Here is a 13,288-nt window from a genome sequence, read left to right on the forward strand (position 1 = left end):
CACCAGGTACATAACAAACATTTGATAAAAGCCACTATTAGTGTTGGGATTAATTACTGACAGGAAAGCTTTGTAAATTGCAGAACTCTGTATAAGGGCTTTTTTTTTTTTTTTAAATATTATGCTGAGAGCTTTATTGAGAGAAGGGCAGGGAGCGTCATCAGAGGCTGGTTTCCCAGCATTAATTTTTTTTTTTTTTTTAGATGGAGTCTCGCTCTGTCACCCAGGCTGGAGTGCAGTGGCGTGATCTCGGCTCACTGCAACCTCCACCTCTCGGGTTCAAGCGATTCTTCTGTCTCAGTCTCCCGAGTAGCTGGGACTACAGGCACCTGCCATCACACCCAGCTAATTTTTAGTATTTTTTTTTAGTAGAGATGGAGTTTCACCATGTTAGCCAGGATGGTCTCGATCTCCTGAGCTCGTAATCTGCCCACCTTGGCCTCCCAAAGTGCTGGAATTACATATGTGAGCCACCGTGGCCAGCCCCAGCATTAATTTAACCAAGGGAGCTGGGTGAGGAGCCAGGGCTGCAGGTCCATCTGCAGGATATGGGTTCTCTGAGCACAGCGTTCATTCAAGGACTGCCCGTGGGGAGCTGCCGGAAGCTCCACCAACAGGGTTCCCTGGGAGTCAGGCTCTGAAACCCCACCTGGAAGTACCTGTCTCATTTCTCCCAGTTCTTCCTTCTCAGGAACCAAGGTGGGAAGGTGTGTGGCCTTCTCCTTGGCATCCCTGCCTTGTAGGGTCCCTCGCCCCCACTGCCATGACCAGTCCAACCATGCATTTGCCCTGAAAGGTCTCTGGGCAAGGTCCATGTGAGAGGCTAGGTGGAGCCAGGCAGGGGCTGGCTCTTGGAGGCTCCCCTCCCACCCAGGCCTGCTTATCACTGAGGGAGGCCCTGCCCTCAGCGGGCTCTGGGTTTGCCTCCCTTTGCACAACTGACTTATTTAGAAACCCCTTCTCTGCCTGCTTTGTAAATCAGTGTTTTCTCTGTGGGGTTAGCTGAGAGCAGGTGCTGCTCTCCACCACAAGGAGGAACCCTTAATTCCTGAGCAGGGTGAGGACCAGCATGGGCAAGATGTAGATTTGGGCCAGGAGAGGTGTCTCAGGCCTGTAATCCCAGCACATTGGGAGGCTGAGCTGGGTGGATCACTTGAGGTCAGGAGTTCGAGACCAGCCAGGGCAACATGGCGAGACCCTGTCCCTACTAAAAATACAAAAATTAGCCGGGCATGGTGACTCGTGCCTGTAGCCCCAGCTACCTGGGAGGCTGAAGTGAGAGGATTGCTTAACCCCAGGAGGCAGAAGTTGCAGTGAACTGAGATCCTGCCACTGCCCTCTAGCCTGGGTGACAAGGAGACCGTGTCTCAAAAAAACAAAGCAAAACAAAAAAAAAAGTGAGATTTTTTTTGGAACTCTGGGGCAAGTAGCCAGGTCCCAGAAAGGCAACTGACCTCACACTCCGGCTGGCTGGCACTGCTGGCTTGGGGCTTGGGAAGGGGTGAGGGAGGATCTTTTCTGTTTTGTTTTTTGTTGTTGTTGTTTTTGTTTTTTGTTTTTTGAGATGGACTCTTACTCTGTCGCCCAGGCTGGAGTGCAGTGGTGCGATCTCGACTCACTGCAACCTCCACCTCCTGGGTTCAAGCAATTCTCCTGTCTCAGCCTCCTGAGTAGCTGGGATTACAGGCACCCACCACCATGACTACATAGAGGGAGGATCTTTTGACCATATAGTTGATACCGAAGTTCCAGGTCCCCCAGTCTTGGGGCCCCCTCCAGGCATCTACCCTGCTGTCTTGGGGGCCCTGTTTGGAGAGGCTGCACTCTGGTCCTTGGAAGAAGGAAGCTGAACTGGGCTTTCCTCCCTGTCCCTCCTTCTCCCTGAAGCTGCCCTGTGGGAGGTGTAAGGATTCACCAAGAAGTTGCATGGGTCTGGCTCTGGTGCCTGGCAGACCGTGGTGGTTAGGTGTGCATTCAGCATTCACGTACCCCGCACAACTATTCTGTGCCAGGCTTGGCGCTAGCCACGGGGGACCCTGTAGTGAGCGTGCCAGATGTGGTCCCTGCCCCCACAGAGCTGATGTGCTAGTGGAGAGAGATGATAAGCCCTGAAAACCAACAAGCGTGTAACGTCAGTGCTCTAAAGAGAAATACAGCATGCTTTCCCTTGTGGGTTAAGGGAGGCCGGGGAGGGGTGGTTGATTGGTTGGGGGAGAGGGGATGGGGAAGGGCTGATATTTTGTAGAGTGGTCTGGTAAGGCCTTTCTGAGGAGGTGACATTGGAGCAGAGCCCTGAAGGAAGCAGAGGGTGAGCCATGTTAATGTCTAGGGGAAGAGCGTTCCAGGCGATGGGAACAGCAGGTGCAAAGGCCCCAAGGCAGGAGTGTGCCTGGCACAAAGACAGCACGGAAATCTAGTCAGTTGAAGCAGAGGGAGGAAGAACAGAGGACAGAAGGCCTGGGGAGGCAGACAAGTGGTGTAGGACCTCCTAGGCTGTTACGGGGACAATGACGGTGGGAACTGCCCTGGAGGTGGGAGGCCCCTACAGGGTTTTCAGCAGTGACATGAGAATATTGATGTTTACAGGGCCAGGCTGCTGCCAAGCGCCGAAGAGATAGTGGGGCAGGAGTGGTTGGCACTGCCTGCATCCGGCACCCTGGGAGCGCCAGGAAAGTGGCTGGAGCCATGAGTGTGTCCCAGGGTTGCTGAGGGGAACGGGGGGAGGCAGTTTAAGTAGGGGTGACCACAGGTGGGCACAGATTTCAGGAAATCTGACCCTGACCTTTGTCCTTCCCCCTGCAGCTGAAGCAGGAGATGGGCGGCATCGTGACTGAGCTCATTCGAGACTACAACAGCAGTCGCGAGGACAGCCTGCAGGATGCCTGGGACTATGTGCAGGCTCAGGTGAGGTGGGGCGGGGCTGCAGGAGGCTCTCTGGCCTGGGTGTCCCTGCATTTGGGGCTCTGTGCACCCACATGTCTGGGACTGGCATCTGCAGTGCTCGTGTGTGCCTGACAGTTTGTAGGAGAGTGTGCTTCTATGGGGGCAGGGCACCCCAGTTAGCACCACAGCTCCCTGCTCAGGGGGCCCAGAGACTCAGAGGCAGCTTCACAGCTCTGTGCTCCCATTTGGGGCCAGAGAGCATGGGGGCAGTTGTCAGCCCTCTTATCTCAAGCTACACTGGGGAGCGTTGGGAGCTCCACTCTGGGTTTTAGGAAACTGGGTGCCAAGGCTGATATGCTGAGAAGTCCCAGTGAAGGCTGCCTCCGGGGAAGGGCACTAGCTGGGGAGGTGTTGGGGAGCCTTCTAGGGCGAAAGGAGTATTTTAGCCAAATCTTGATACTGGTTTCACCAGTATGTGCACATACGTAAAAATGCACCAAGCTGAATGTGTGCCCATTAGTTCATGTGTATTATACCTCCATTAAAGTGAGAGAGATGGATGGATGGATGGGTGGATGGATGGACGGACGGACGGACTGACCGACTGACCAACAGATAGACTGACCAGGTTCCCAGCCTGTCTCAATAGTGATCCAATGACCACCTGGCTCTCCTTTCTTGTGGTCCCGGATGCTGTATGTGCCCTTGGCTGGGACCTGACATCTCTGTTCTGCAATCCTGTGAGGGCGCAGGACACAGTGGTCACTTAGGGCCTGTTGACACCTCAGGGGAGGGATGTGGAGTATAAAGGGCATGGGCAGCAGGAGAAAGCCTGACTCTGGGGCACCAGGAGAGTTTGCAGAGAGGACACTCCATCTAGGTGACATGGACATGGCCATTTTCTGAGTGGAGGAAGGGGAGAGCGATGTTTTCTGGCCCTGACCGAGGAGATCAGGTGTGGGGGTTGTGGCAGCTGGAAGGCTTGGTGCACACAAGGAAATGTTTTGGTCGCATATGTAGTTTGACCCACAATTGCTGAGACTTTGCTAATTTTAGCAAAGTCTGGATGTCACCAGTGACATAAACCAGTGCCACCTGACAAGGGACCTGGGAGGAGAAGTGGGTCCCTTGGGAGGTGGTAAGCATCTTACCCTGGAAAGTCATTGGCTGGTTCTAGATGATTCTGATGCTGTCAGATGCTGCTTAGGCTGGTGGTAAGTCAGACTCCCAAGGCCTGGAGTGCTAACACTGCCACAGCCGCTAGACCTTTGCTGAGCCTGCCTCCTCATCTATACAATGGGGCTACTGACCCATGCCGTGTGAGATACATTGTTAAAACCTGAAGCACTTAGGCAGCATTTATTATGTGGTATGTTGGTGGTGATGTTTTAGTCACCATGCACATCCATGGAGACACAGGCGGAGGTGGCGTGTGCTGCTGGGGACCAGGTACAGCCGGAGTCAGGCCAAGGAGTTGCTTGGAAGGAGGCTCTGTCGTAGACGGGCCAAGGAGACCTGCCTCATTTTGCTCTGGTGTAGGATGGCCTGTGGGTGCCCCCAGCCTTGCAGACCTGTGCACCCCTCAGAGGTGCCAGCCTTTTCTTGGAGAGAGGAGGCAGCCCGGCTGCTGGAACAAGCACCTGTAAACCTGGATTAGAAACTGCCTGGAGCTGAGCATTTCTGAGTGTGCCTGGCACGCCCCCTGCTGGCCACTGGCTACTGGTCAGGCGACACCCCTCGGAGCTAGGAAGGAAGCGGTCCAGGAATTGACCCCTGCTGTGACCGTGGCTATCCCATTGAATCCTCCCAGGAACCCCCAGCATTGTGGGGATTCACACACAGAGACCTCCTTTAGCACACAGAGCCCGGAAAGGCTTTCTTCTCTCTAGAACTAGAGCATTTTCTCCTTTAAAATGGCAGAATTGACCAGCTAGCCAAGGTGGCTCACACCTGTAATCCCAGCACTTTGGGAGGCCGAGGTGGGCGGATCACTTGAGGTCAGGAGTTCAAGACCAGCCTGGCCAACATGGTGAAACCCCGTCTCTACTAAAAATACAAACATTAGCCGGGCGTGATGGCGAGTGCCTGTAATCCCAGCTACTCAGGAGGCTGAAGCAGGAGAATCGTTTGAACCCCGGAGGTGGAGGTTGCAGTGAGCCAAGATCATGCTGCTGCACTCCAGCCTGGGTGACTGAGCAAGACTCTGTCTCAGGGGAAAAAAAAAAAAAAAGGCGGAATTGACCCCGTCTCCTTTTTCACTTTTCACTTTTTTTCCTTTTCACCAGGAAGCTCAGAGGCAAATCTCAACTCCTGCACTAAAGTTGAACGGCCTTTCCTAAGCTTATTGTGCTCCCCACACCTATGCTGGGTACTTTGCCTGCCTCATCCCATTTAGTCCTTGTGATAGCCCTGTGAGTTGGGGATTTTAATTATCCCCATTTACAGATGAGGAAACTGAGGCTAGTTCCTTGATGGAGGTTGCTCAGCTGGTAGGCGGCAGGGCTGGGATTGTAACCCAGTAGCCTGACTTTAAACCCTGCACTGTGAACTGTCTGCCGTCCATTCTCCTTGTGCCCTGCACACCTGCACTCCTTCAACTTGAACTTCTTTCCTACTCTGCTTTGTATTTTTGCTGGTCCTGGTTTTGATTTTTCTGCTGTACTTGTAGTTTATGATGGTGCGGCTAGGACCAGGGGCCTGGAAGTGGCATATCTCAGTCTCTGTCCTGGGGAGGTCCTGCCTCTGCCAGGAGGGCAGCCTGCCTGGGGTGAGCCGTGAGCACAAGCAGTCTGTCCCCTGCCTTGCCCAGGTGAAGTGCTGTGGCTGGGTCAGCTTCTACAACTGGACACACAACGCTGAGCTCATGAATCGCCCTGAGGTCACCTACCCCTGTTCCTGCGAAGTCAAGGGGGAAGAGGACAACAGCCTTTCTGTGAGGAAGGGCTTCTGTGAGGCCCCCGGCAACAGGACCCAGAGTGGCAACCACCCTGAGGACTGGCCTGTGTACCAGGAGGTGTGCGGGGGGCTGCGGATCAGGGGCGGGGCTCCGAGGGCGTTGGGGGCCATCTGGGCTACTGCTCAGCAATTCCTTCCTGCATTTAGTTCCTTCCCTTGATTCATCTGTCATTTGTACCTTCATCTACTTCTTTGTTAATGTATTCATTCAAGGAACAGGCAGAGCCCTCTGTAGGGGCTTCCGGGCTGGGACTGGGGGGCTCTCAGTGGTTCTGCATGGTGGGGTGGGATGGTGCAGAGCGGGGTGATGTGACCGCATTCTGCCCTTGCAGGGCTGCATGGAGAAGGTGCAGGCGTGGCTGCAGGAGAACCTGGGCATCATCCTCGGCGTGGGCGTGGGTGTGGCCGTCATCGAGGTCTGAGCCCCCTCCCCCATCCCTTCTCCATCCCAGGTCCTCCTGGGTTGTCTCTGTTCTGCTGATCTCCTTGGGGAGGTGGTGGCCGAGGGGGCCAGCACCCCATCAGCTTCCAGAGGCCCTCTGGTCTGAGCACTGTCTGGCTGTGTGACCTCAGACAAAGCACTGCCCTGCTCTGGGCCTCCCTCTGCTGCCTGCATCACAGGGTGGTTGTGAGGCTCAAGTTGAGGATCCACTTAATCCCCATGTAAACCTGGATGGCGAGGCTGGGGCGTCTGAGGCCAGGACACCCAGCCTCCCTCTGACTCTCCGCCTCTCCCCACAGCTCCTGGGGATGGTCCTGTCCATCTGCTTGTGCCGGCACGTCCATTCCGAAGACTACAGCAAGGTCCCCAAGTACTGAGGCAGCTGCTATCCCCATCTCCCTGCCTGGCCCCCGACCTCAGGGCTCCCAGGGGTCTCCCTGGCTCCCTCCTCCAGGCCTGCCTGCCACTTCACTGCGAAGACCCTCTTGCCCACCCTGACTGAAAGTAGGGGGCTTTCTGTGGCCTAGCGATCTCTCCTGGCCTATCCGCTGCCAGCCTTGAGCCCTGGCTGTTCTGTGGTTCCTCTGCTCACCGCCCATCAGGGTTCTCTTAGCAACTCAGAGAAAAATGCTCCCCGCAGCGTCCCTGGTGCAGGTGGGCTGGACTTCTACCTGCCCTCAAGGGTGTGTATATTGTATAGGGGCAACTGTATGAAAAACTGGGGAGGAGGGGGCCGGGCGCGGTGGCTCACGCCTGTAATCCCAGCACTTTGGGAGGCCGAGGCGGGTGGATCACGAGTCAGGAGATCGAGACCATCCTGGCTAACATGGTGAAACCCCGTCTCTACTAAAAATACAAAAAAAAATTTAGCCGGGCACGGTGGCGGGCACCTGTAGTCCCAGCTACTTGGGAGGCTGAGGCAGGAGAATGGTGTGAACCCGGGAGCAGAGGTTGCAGTGAGCTGATATCGCGCTACTGCACTCCAGCCTGGGGGACAGAACGAGACTCTGTCTCAAAAAAAAAAAAAAAAAAAAAAAAAGGGGAGGGGAGGGCGTTAGATAAGGCACTCTGGGCTGTCAGGAGACTGCCTACTGGGTGGGTCAACTTATTTCCCACTATGACATTTATATCTTTATTTTTCACAATTATATTGAAGGCAGTGGGAGAGGGGAGAGGGTGGGTTTTACCTGATATTAAGGGGTGGCACCCCTTCCCCAGGCCTGATGCAGGTCCATCTAGACAGCTCAGATTAGCCTGGGCCATGTGCTAGGGACAGGGCCTAGGGGAGCTGGGCTGGAGGGGGTCTGCCTGGGTAAGGGGATCTGGCTTGGCCCTGAGCTGCTTAGGGACAGGTGAGTCCTTGGGGGCATGGCACAGAGCTGGTCCTGTATTCTCCAGGGTCCGGAGCTGGCCAGGGGCAGGGAGGAGGAGGATGGCTTCTCCTGGGAGAAGGTGGGCTGGCCTTTCTTGGCAAGCTGTCCTCTGGCCCCTGGGGAGTGGGCTGGGTGAGGCTGTGCCTTGTAGGGGGGAGAGGGGAGGGGGCTTCGTGTGCACCATTCTGTAAAACACACTCAAGATTCTAAGACTATTAAAGAGGATTTATAACAGTCTAGTCTGGAATGGTAGGGATGCTGCTTCCTGGGGCAGGGGAGGACCCAGGGCAGAGGGTGCGAGCAGAGTGGCTGGGTCTGCTGGAGACTGCTGGACCCCTCACTGCTCTGCCCTCCCGGCAGGCATCTGCCTCTGCAGCCTGAACCTTAGGACCATGATGGGCCAGGCTCTGATGGGCCTGCCTGCATGCTGGGGTGCCTGGAGTTTGATTTGGTGCTAAGAGAGGTATAGATTGTACCTCTCAATTCCTGCTTCTGAAACTAGTGTATGGGTGCCCCCAGAAGCTACACAAAAGTGGGCTGGTGATGGGGGACAGGGAAGCCACAGGATAAACTTGGCATCGCTTTCTAGAGCATCCGTTTCTGCAAAGATTTGTGGAAGGAAACATTTTCATACTAAAGAAATGTGATGGAGTAAGATGTGCAGAATTCAGGGGACTTTTAAAGATGAAATGTGAGACTTTGGGAGGCTGAGGCAGGTGGATCACTTGAGGTCAGGAGTTCGAGTCCAACCTGGCCAACATGGTGAAACCCCATCTCTCCAAAAAATACAGAAATTAGCCGAGTGTGGTGGTGCACGCCTGTAATGCCAGCTACTCAGGAGGCTGAGGAAGGAGAATTGCTTGAACCTGGGGGATGGAGGTTGCAGTGAGCCAAGATTGTGCCACTGCACTTCAGCCTGGGCAACAGAGCGAGAATCTGTCAAAAAAGAAGAAAGGAAGAAAAAGAAAACAACAAAGAGAGAGAGAAAAAGAAAAAGAAGCTTGCTCTTACTTGTGCACGGCTCTGACGACTGAGCCCCAGCATGCCCCTTGCCTGGCGTCATGAAGTCCAGAGGGCACTTGCCCCACCTTCTCTCATTTCTGGAGCCAGTGGGTAGGGGAACTCTTGCCTCCCTGCAGTGGGGCCAGGCGGGGCGGCGGCTAGAGTGGTGTTTCAGCAGGGACCACCAGGCGGCGCTGCAGCCTCAGCCTAGGAGCCCGGCAGAGCCCAAAGGTTCCGTGGTTACTCCCAGTTTCGCCAACGCGGGGCCTGCCAGCGTCCCACTCCAGTGGAAGCACTTGTGAAAATGCAGATTCCAAGGCTCAAGGATTCTGGCGCTGCAGATCTAGGGTGGGGACAAGGAATTTGCCTATTTGCACCCCTTTGCGTTGATTCCGGAAGATTTTCAGACCTGGAGTAATGTCTGTCCCAAGCCACGTGATGACCTCCCAGCGAATGTGGCAGCTGAGGAGGTGTCAGCGGTGGGGTCGGCTGTGGGTCCCTCTGTGGCCTTGGTCGCCTCCCTCTGGGATGGGGGCAGGAGAGGAAAATGTCGATGGTTCCACCTGGCCTGACTTCCCTGGCCCCCCACAGCTTCCACCCTCAGGAAGGGTAGCAGAGAGCTGTTGGGTGTCTTTTCATAAATGCTTTCTCACTGGGAGCAAGGGGACCTGAGTTTGAGTCCAGCTCCATCTCCATCTTCCTGTGCGACACGGGGCCTGGCAGGCTGAGGGTGGGCTCAAAGCTGTTTGCAAAATAGAGGACTGAGAAAACGTCAGAAGTTAGCGAAGGGGTGGGCTGCTTCCTCTGACACGTCCATCCTGCCCAGAGCTCACAGCTGGAAGGGGCCAGAGCCAGGATTTGAACCCCACGTATCTGACTTCAAAGACCATCCTCCTGGCTCCACTGGCTCCTGCCCTTCCAGATTTCCCAGAACAGCCCCAGGACATGTGTAGTGTGAGGCTCTGACCCTCGCTTTTGTGAAATCTGGTCACTGTGAGCTCTGAGCCTGCTGGGTTCCTCATTTCAACCTCCTGGGGAGCACCCAGTTTCAGCACCCCACTTACTCCCAGCCTGTGAGGTTTTGGGAGGGAGGGAACATAGACCCATGTCTAACACTCAGAATTGTCCCTGCAGCCACTAATCTGTCCCATGCCCATCTGGGGCTTCCACACCTTCCAGCTGCCCTCCCTGGGCCCTCTCTGGGCTGCCATCTCTCCTGCCAAGGGCCCTGACAGGCCCAAAGGACTGGCACATGGGTACCATGTGGAGGAGAGTACAAGGGTGCTCCTTGGCAGTGCCCACCCACAGCTCCCTGGGGCAGCCAGGAAGAATGGCTGGAGCAAAGGGTTGCTCTTTGGGCTCCCGTGGGAGGTTAGAGACAGTGCCTAGGATGTGTTCAGGGAGCTGGACTTTGGGGGGCACTGATTGGCATGGCCACTGACCAATAGGTATGGAAGTCAGGCCTGAGCTGGAATAGGATCCTTACGTGGGGATTGGCGGGAGGTGCAGGAGCTCTGAGAGGTTGGGCTGGGGGGGAAATTTTCAACTGGTGTGGAAATATTTCTCCATTTTATTCATAATAACTGGTATGGCTGGCTGGGTGAGTACTGGTGAATGGCAGCCTGATACATGTGCACATACATGCATGTACTCTCTCTCTCACACGCACACACTCGAGGCCCTGAAGGCCCCTGAGGGCTCAGTCCATTCCCAGCTGGGAGGAACCCTAGCTCTTCTCCCCTGAGACTAAGCCATGGGTGGCCCGTAGTGAACAGGGAAAGCCAAGTGTCTTCCTGCCTGGCCTTCCCGGGCCTACACTGCAGAGCCCCCTCTGCCGCTGATCACCATCCTGTCTCCTAGCAGAGCTGCCTCCAGCCTCTGCCCCAGGTCTTCTTCCAGGTGAGCAGGTCCCCCAGGCTGAGAGCAGCCGGGTGTAGGGGCACACTGGTGACGCTGGAGCATCTAGCCACCAGGCATCTCCTGGGCCAGCGCTCCCATCGCCTTTCTCCCCTGCAGAAGGACAGAGACCCAGGTTGCTACGCTGCCTCGGGGCAAATGTCTGGCTGTTCTCTGGGGTCTTTAGAGGCTGTAGGCTAAGGTTTATTCATTTATTCATTCATTCATCCCATGAATACTTAATGGCACAGACTATTTGTGAAGCACAGTTCTAGGATCTTAGGAACACAGCAGTGAACACACACAAACCCCCTGCCCACATGGCACCTGCATTCTGATGAGTGTGGAGACTCTTGCACACACATGCACACAGCACACCCTGCCACACGTACACAGGTACATACCAGCACACACTGCCGACTGCTGACAGCACAGTCTGAGCCAAGTGCTGCTGTGGGATCCCTGGGGCCCATCCAAGGCCCCTTCCTGTGGAAGGAAGTAGAATGAACAGCGCGTCGAACAAACAGGAAAGTAGGGGGAAGTGCTCATCGCTCAGCCCCGTCCCCTCCAGCCACAGTGCAGGAATCAGCCATTGCCCTGGCAATCCCCTTCCTAACTGAAATCAAATAGAATCAGAGCAGCTGCCACTGGACGTGACAGGCTGTGCAACTTCACCTCTCTTAGTCTTATCTGGAAAATGGGGACTCTCATTCCTCACTCCCAGTGCTGTTGTGGGAGCCAAATGCGGTCACGTACACAGTGAGCTCATTCCCCAAGCAGCCCATTCCAGGACTGGCCCCAGCTTCAAGGGGAGGTTTCCCATCCTCTGGGGGATACCTTCCCTGAGCAGAAATGAGGCGCACGGGAGGACTTTGGGCCTTGGTGCCTCCGGGGCAGGGATGGCTGATTGGCCCAAGGGGCTGGGGCTGGGGCAGGTAAGACCTGTACTCAGCCTCTTGCCTAGTGGGAAGGTGAGCAGGTAGGAGGGCCATTAGAGGACATTTGAGCTGTGAGCACCCCGGCCCCCAGCTGTCCCATCTGACATCATTTCCCCAGCACCTGCCTTCTGAGCAAGGGGAATGTCAGGCCCAGAGCCAAGTGCCTCTCCCCAAGTGACCTCAGATGCCTTAAGCAGTAGCCCCTGGGATAGGAGTGGGCTTCCTGCAGGATGCTGGGGGCAGAGGGGCGGCCAGCCAGAACAGCTGGGAGTGCAGAGGGGCTGTGTGGAGGTGGGGAGTAGAAGGAGAGAGCTGGAGAGTCTCCAGCAGCCTCTTGGAGGACTGTGTGGGCGGGAAGGGATGTTAGTGGCAGCTGATAGGAGTGGAGGGGTCCATCCTCTGCCCTTGCATCACACACCTGGGTGAGCCCAGCTTGGGGCTTCCAGGGTGACAGGGGCCCTGTGATCCCAGTCCTCTTGGTCCTGGTTCATAGAGGACTCAGGCGCTTGGGGTGGTGTCTGAGTTCTTTCCATGGGGAAGCTGTCGAGGAACCCACTTGGTGGGTCAGTGGGGGTCTGGTAAAACGGAAGGAGAGAGGCCTGTATTAGTCCATTTTCACCCTGCTGATAAAGACATACCCAAGACTGGGCAATTTACAAAAGAAAGAGTTTTAATGGACTCACAGTTCCACGTCGCTGGGGAGGCCTCATAATAATGGAAGAAGGCAAAACGCACGTCTCACATGGTGGTAGACGAGAAGACAGAATAAGAGCCAAGCAAAAGGGGTTACCCCTCATAAAACCATCAGATCTCCTGTGACTTATTCACTACCACAAGAACAGTATGGGAGAAACCGCCCCATGATTCACTTATCTCCCACTGGATCCCTCCCACAACACATGGGAATTATGGGAGTACAATTCAAGATGAGATTTGGGTGGGGACACAGAGCCCAACCATATCAAGGCCCTTCCCCAGAGGGGCAGGCTCTAAACCCAAGGGAGCCCACAGAGGGGAGGAACAGAGTGGGAGTAAGAATAATGCTATAAGCAGGACTGCAGCTGGGGGAGCTAGGAAGATGAGCAGGGCTGACCCTTTGGGGTGAGGTAGGACTCGCAGCAGGCAAAGAGGCAGCAGGGCAGCAAGAGGAAAGTGCAGGCAGCCACTGCGGAGGGCATGGTGGACCCCAGCAGCCATGGGACCCTGTCTCCTTCCCAATCATCATCATCGTCACAGCAGCCACCAAGGATTTAGCATTAAGCTTTAACCCTGACACCCCAACAGTGTAGACACACTTGCTCCCCCCACCTCTTTACAGTGTGGAAACCAAAACTTGGAAAAGCTAAGCTGTTTGCCATAGCCCTGACCCACTACACAATCCAGGAGTCATTCACATTGGATTCACAAATCCACCTTCAGGTCCAGAGTCACAGTGACTGAAGAAACTGGGGTTGGCCCCTGGGGCCTGTGACTCTCTGTGCTTTCCAATAGTTCTCAAGGCCAATGGGAATGAAGACCCCTGGTTCATAAAAAGAGGAGAGGAGTGGGCCTTTTCTAAGGAGGCACAAGTCCACTAAACCCAACTTTTCCTCCATCAATCTATGCAATAAGGATTTATCAGGCACCCACTCTATGCCAGGCACTGTGGAAGGAATCAGGGGTCACCAAGGTAAACAAGTTTGTGGAGCTGACAGTCCAGTTGTGGGGGAGGCACAGGGAAAAAACACAAAAACAGCAGAAAAAGCGCCCCATGTCAGGGACAGAGAGGACAGCAAAGGTGATCAAGGCCCTGTCTCTAC

The 13,288-nt window shown here is 55.2% G+C and overlaps 1 protein-coding gene across 1 annotated transcript in view; it reads left to right on the forward strand.

Moving 5' to 3' along the window:
* Positions 1-7,892, forward strand: part of CD82 (CD82 molecule) — a 55,578-nt gene extending 47,686 nt beyond the window's left edge. The window contains exons 7-10 of the mRNA XM_003808220.6: positions 2,803-2,904; positions 5,693-5,896; positions 6,171-6,254; positions 6,580-7,892. Coding sequence (XP_003808268.1) covers positions 2,803-2,904; positions 5,693-5,896; positions 6,171-6,254; positions 6,580-6,657 — 468 coding nt within the window. The 3' untranslated portion in view covers positions 6,658-7,892. The remainder of the gene's footprint in view (positions 1-2,802; positions 2,905-5,692; positions 5,897-6,170; positions 6,255-6,579) is intronic.
* Positions 7,893-13,288: the final 5,396 nt, after the last annotated feature.

Source organism: Pan paniscus, chromosome 9, assembly GCF_029289425.2.
Source record: "Pan paniscus chromosome 9, NHGRI_mPanPan1-v2.0_pri, whole genome shotgun sequence".
In the NCBI taxonomy this organism is placed as follows: Eukaryota; Metazoa; Chordata; class Mammalia; order Primates; family Hominidae; genus Pan; species Pan paniscus.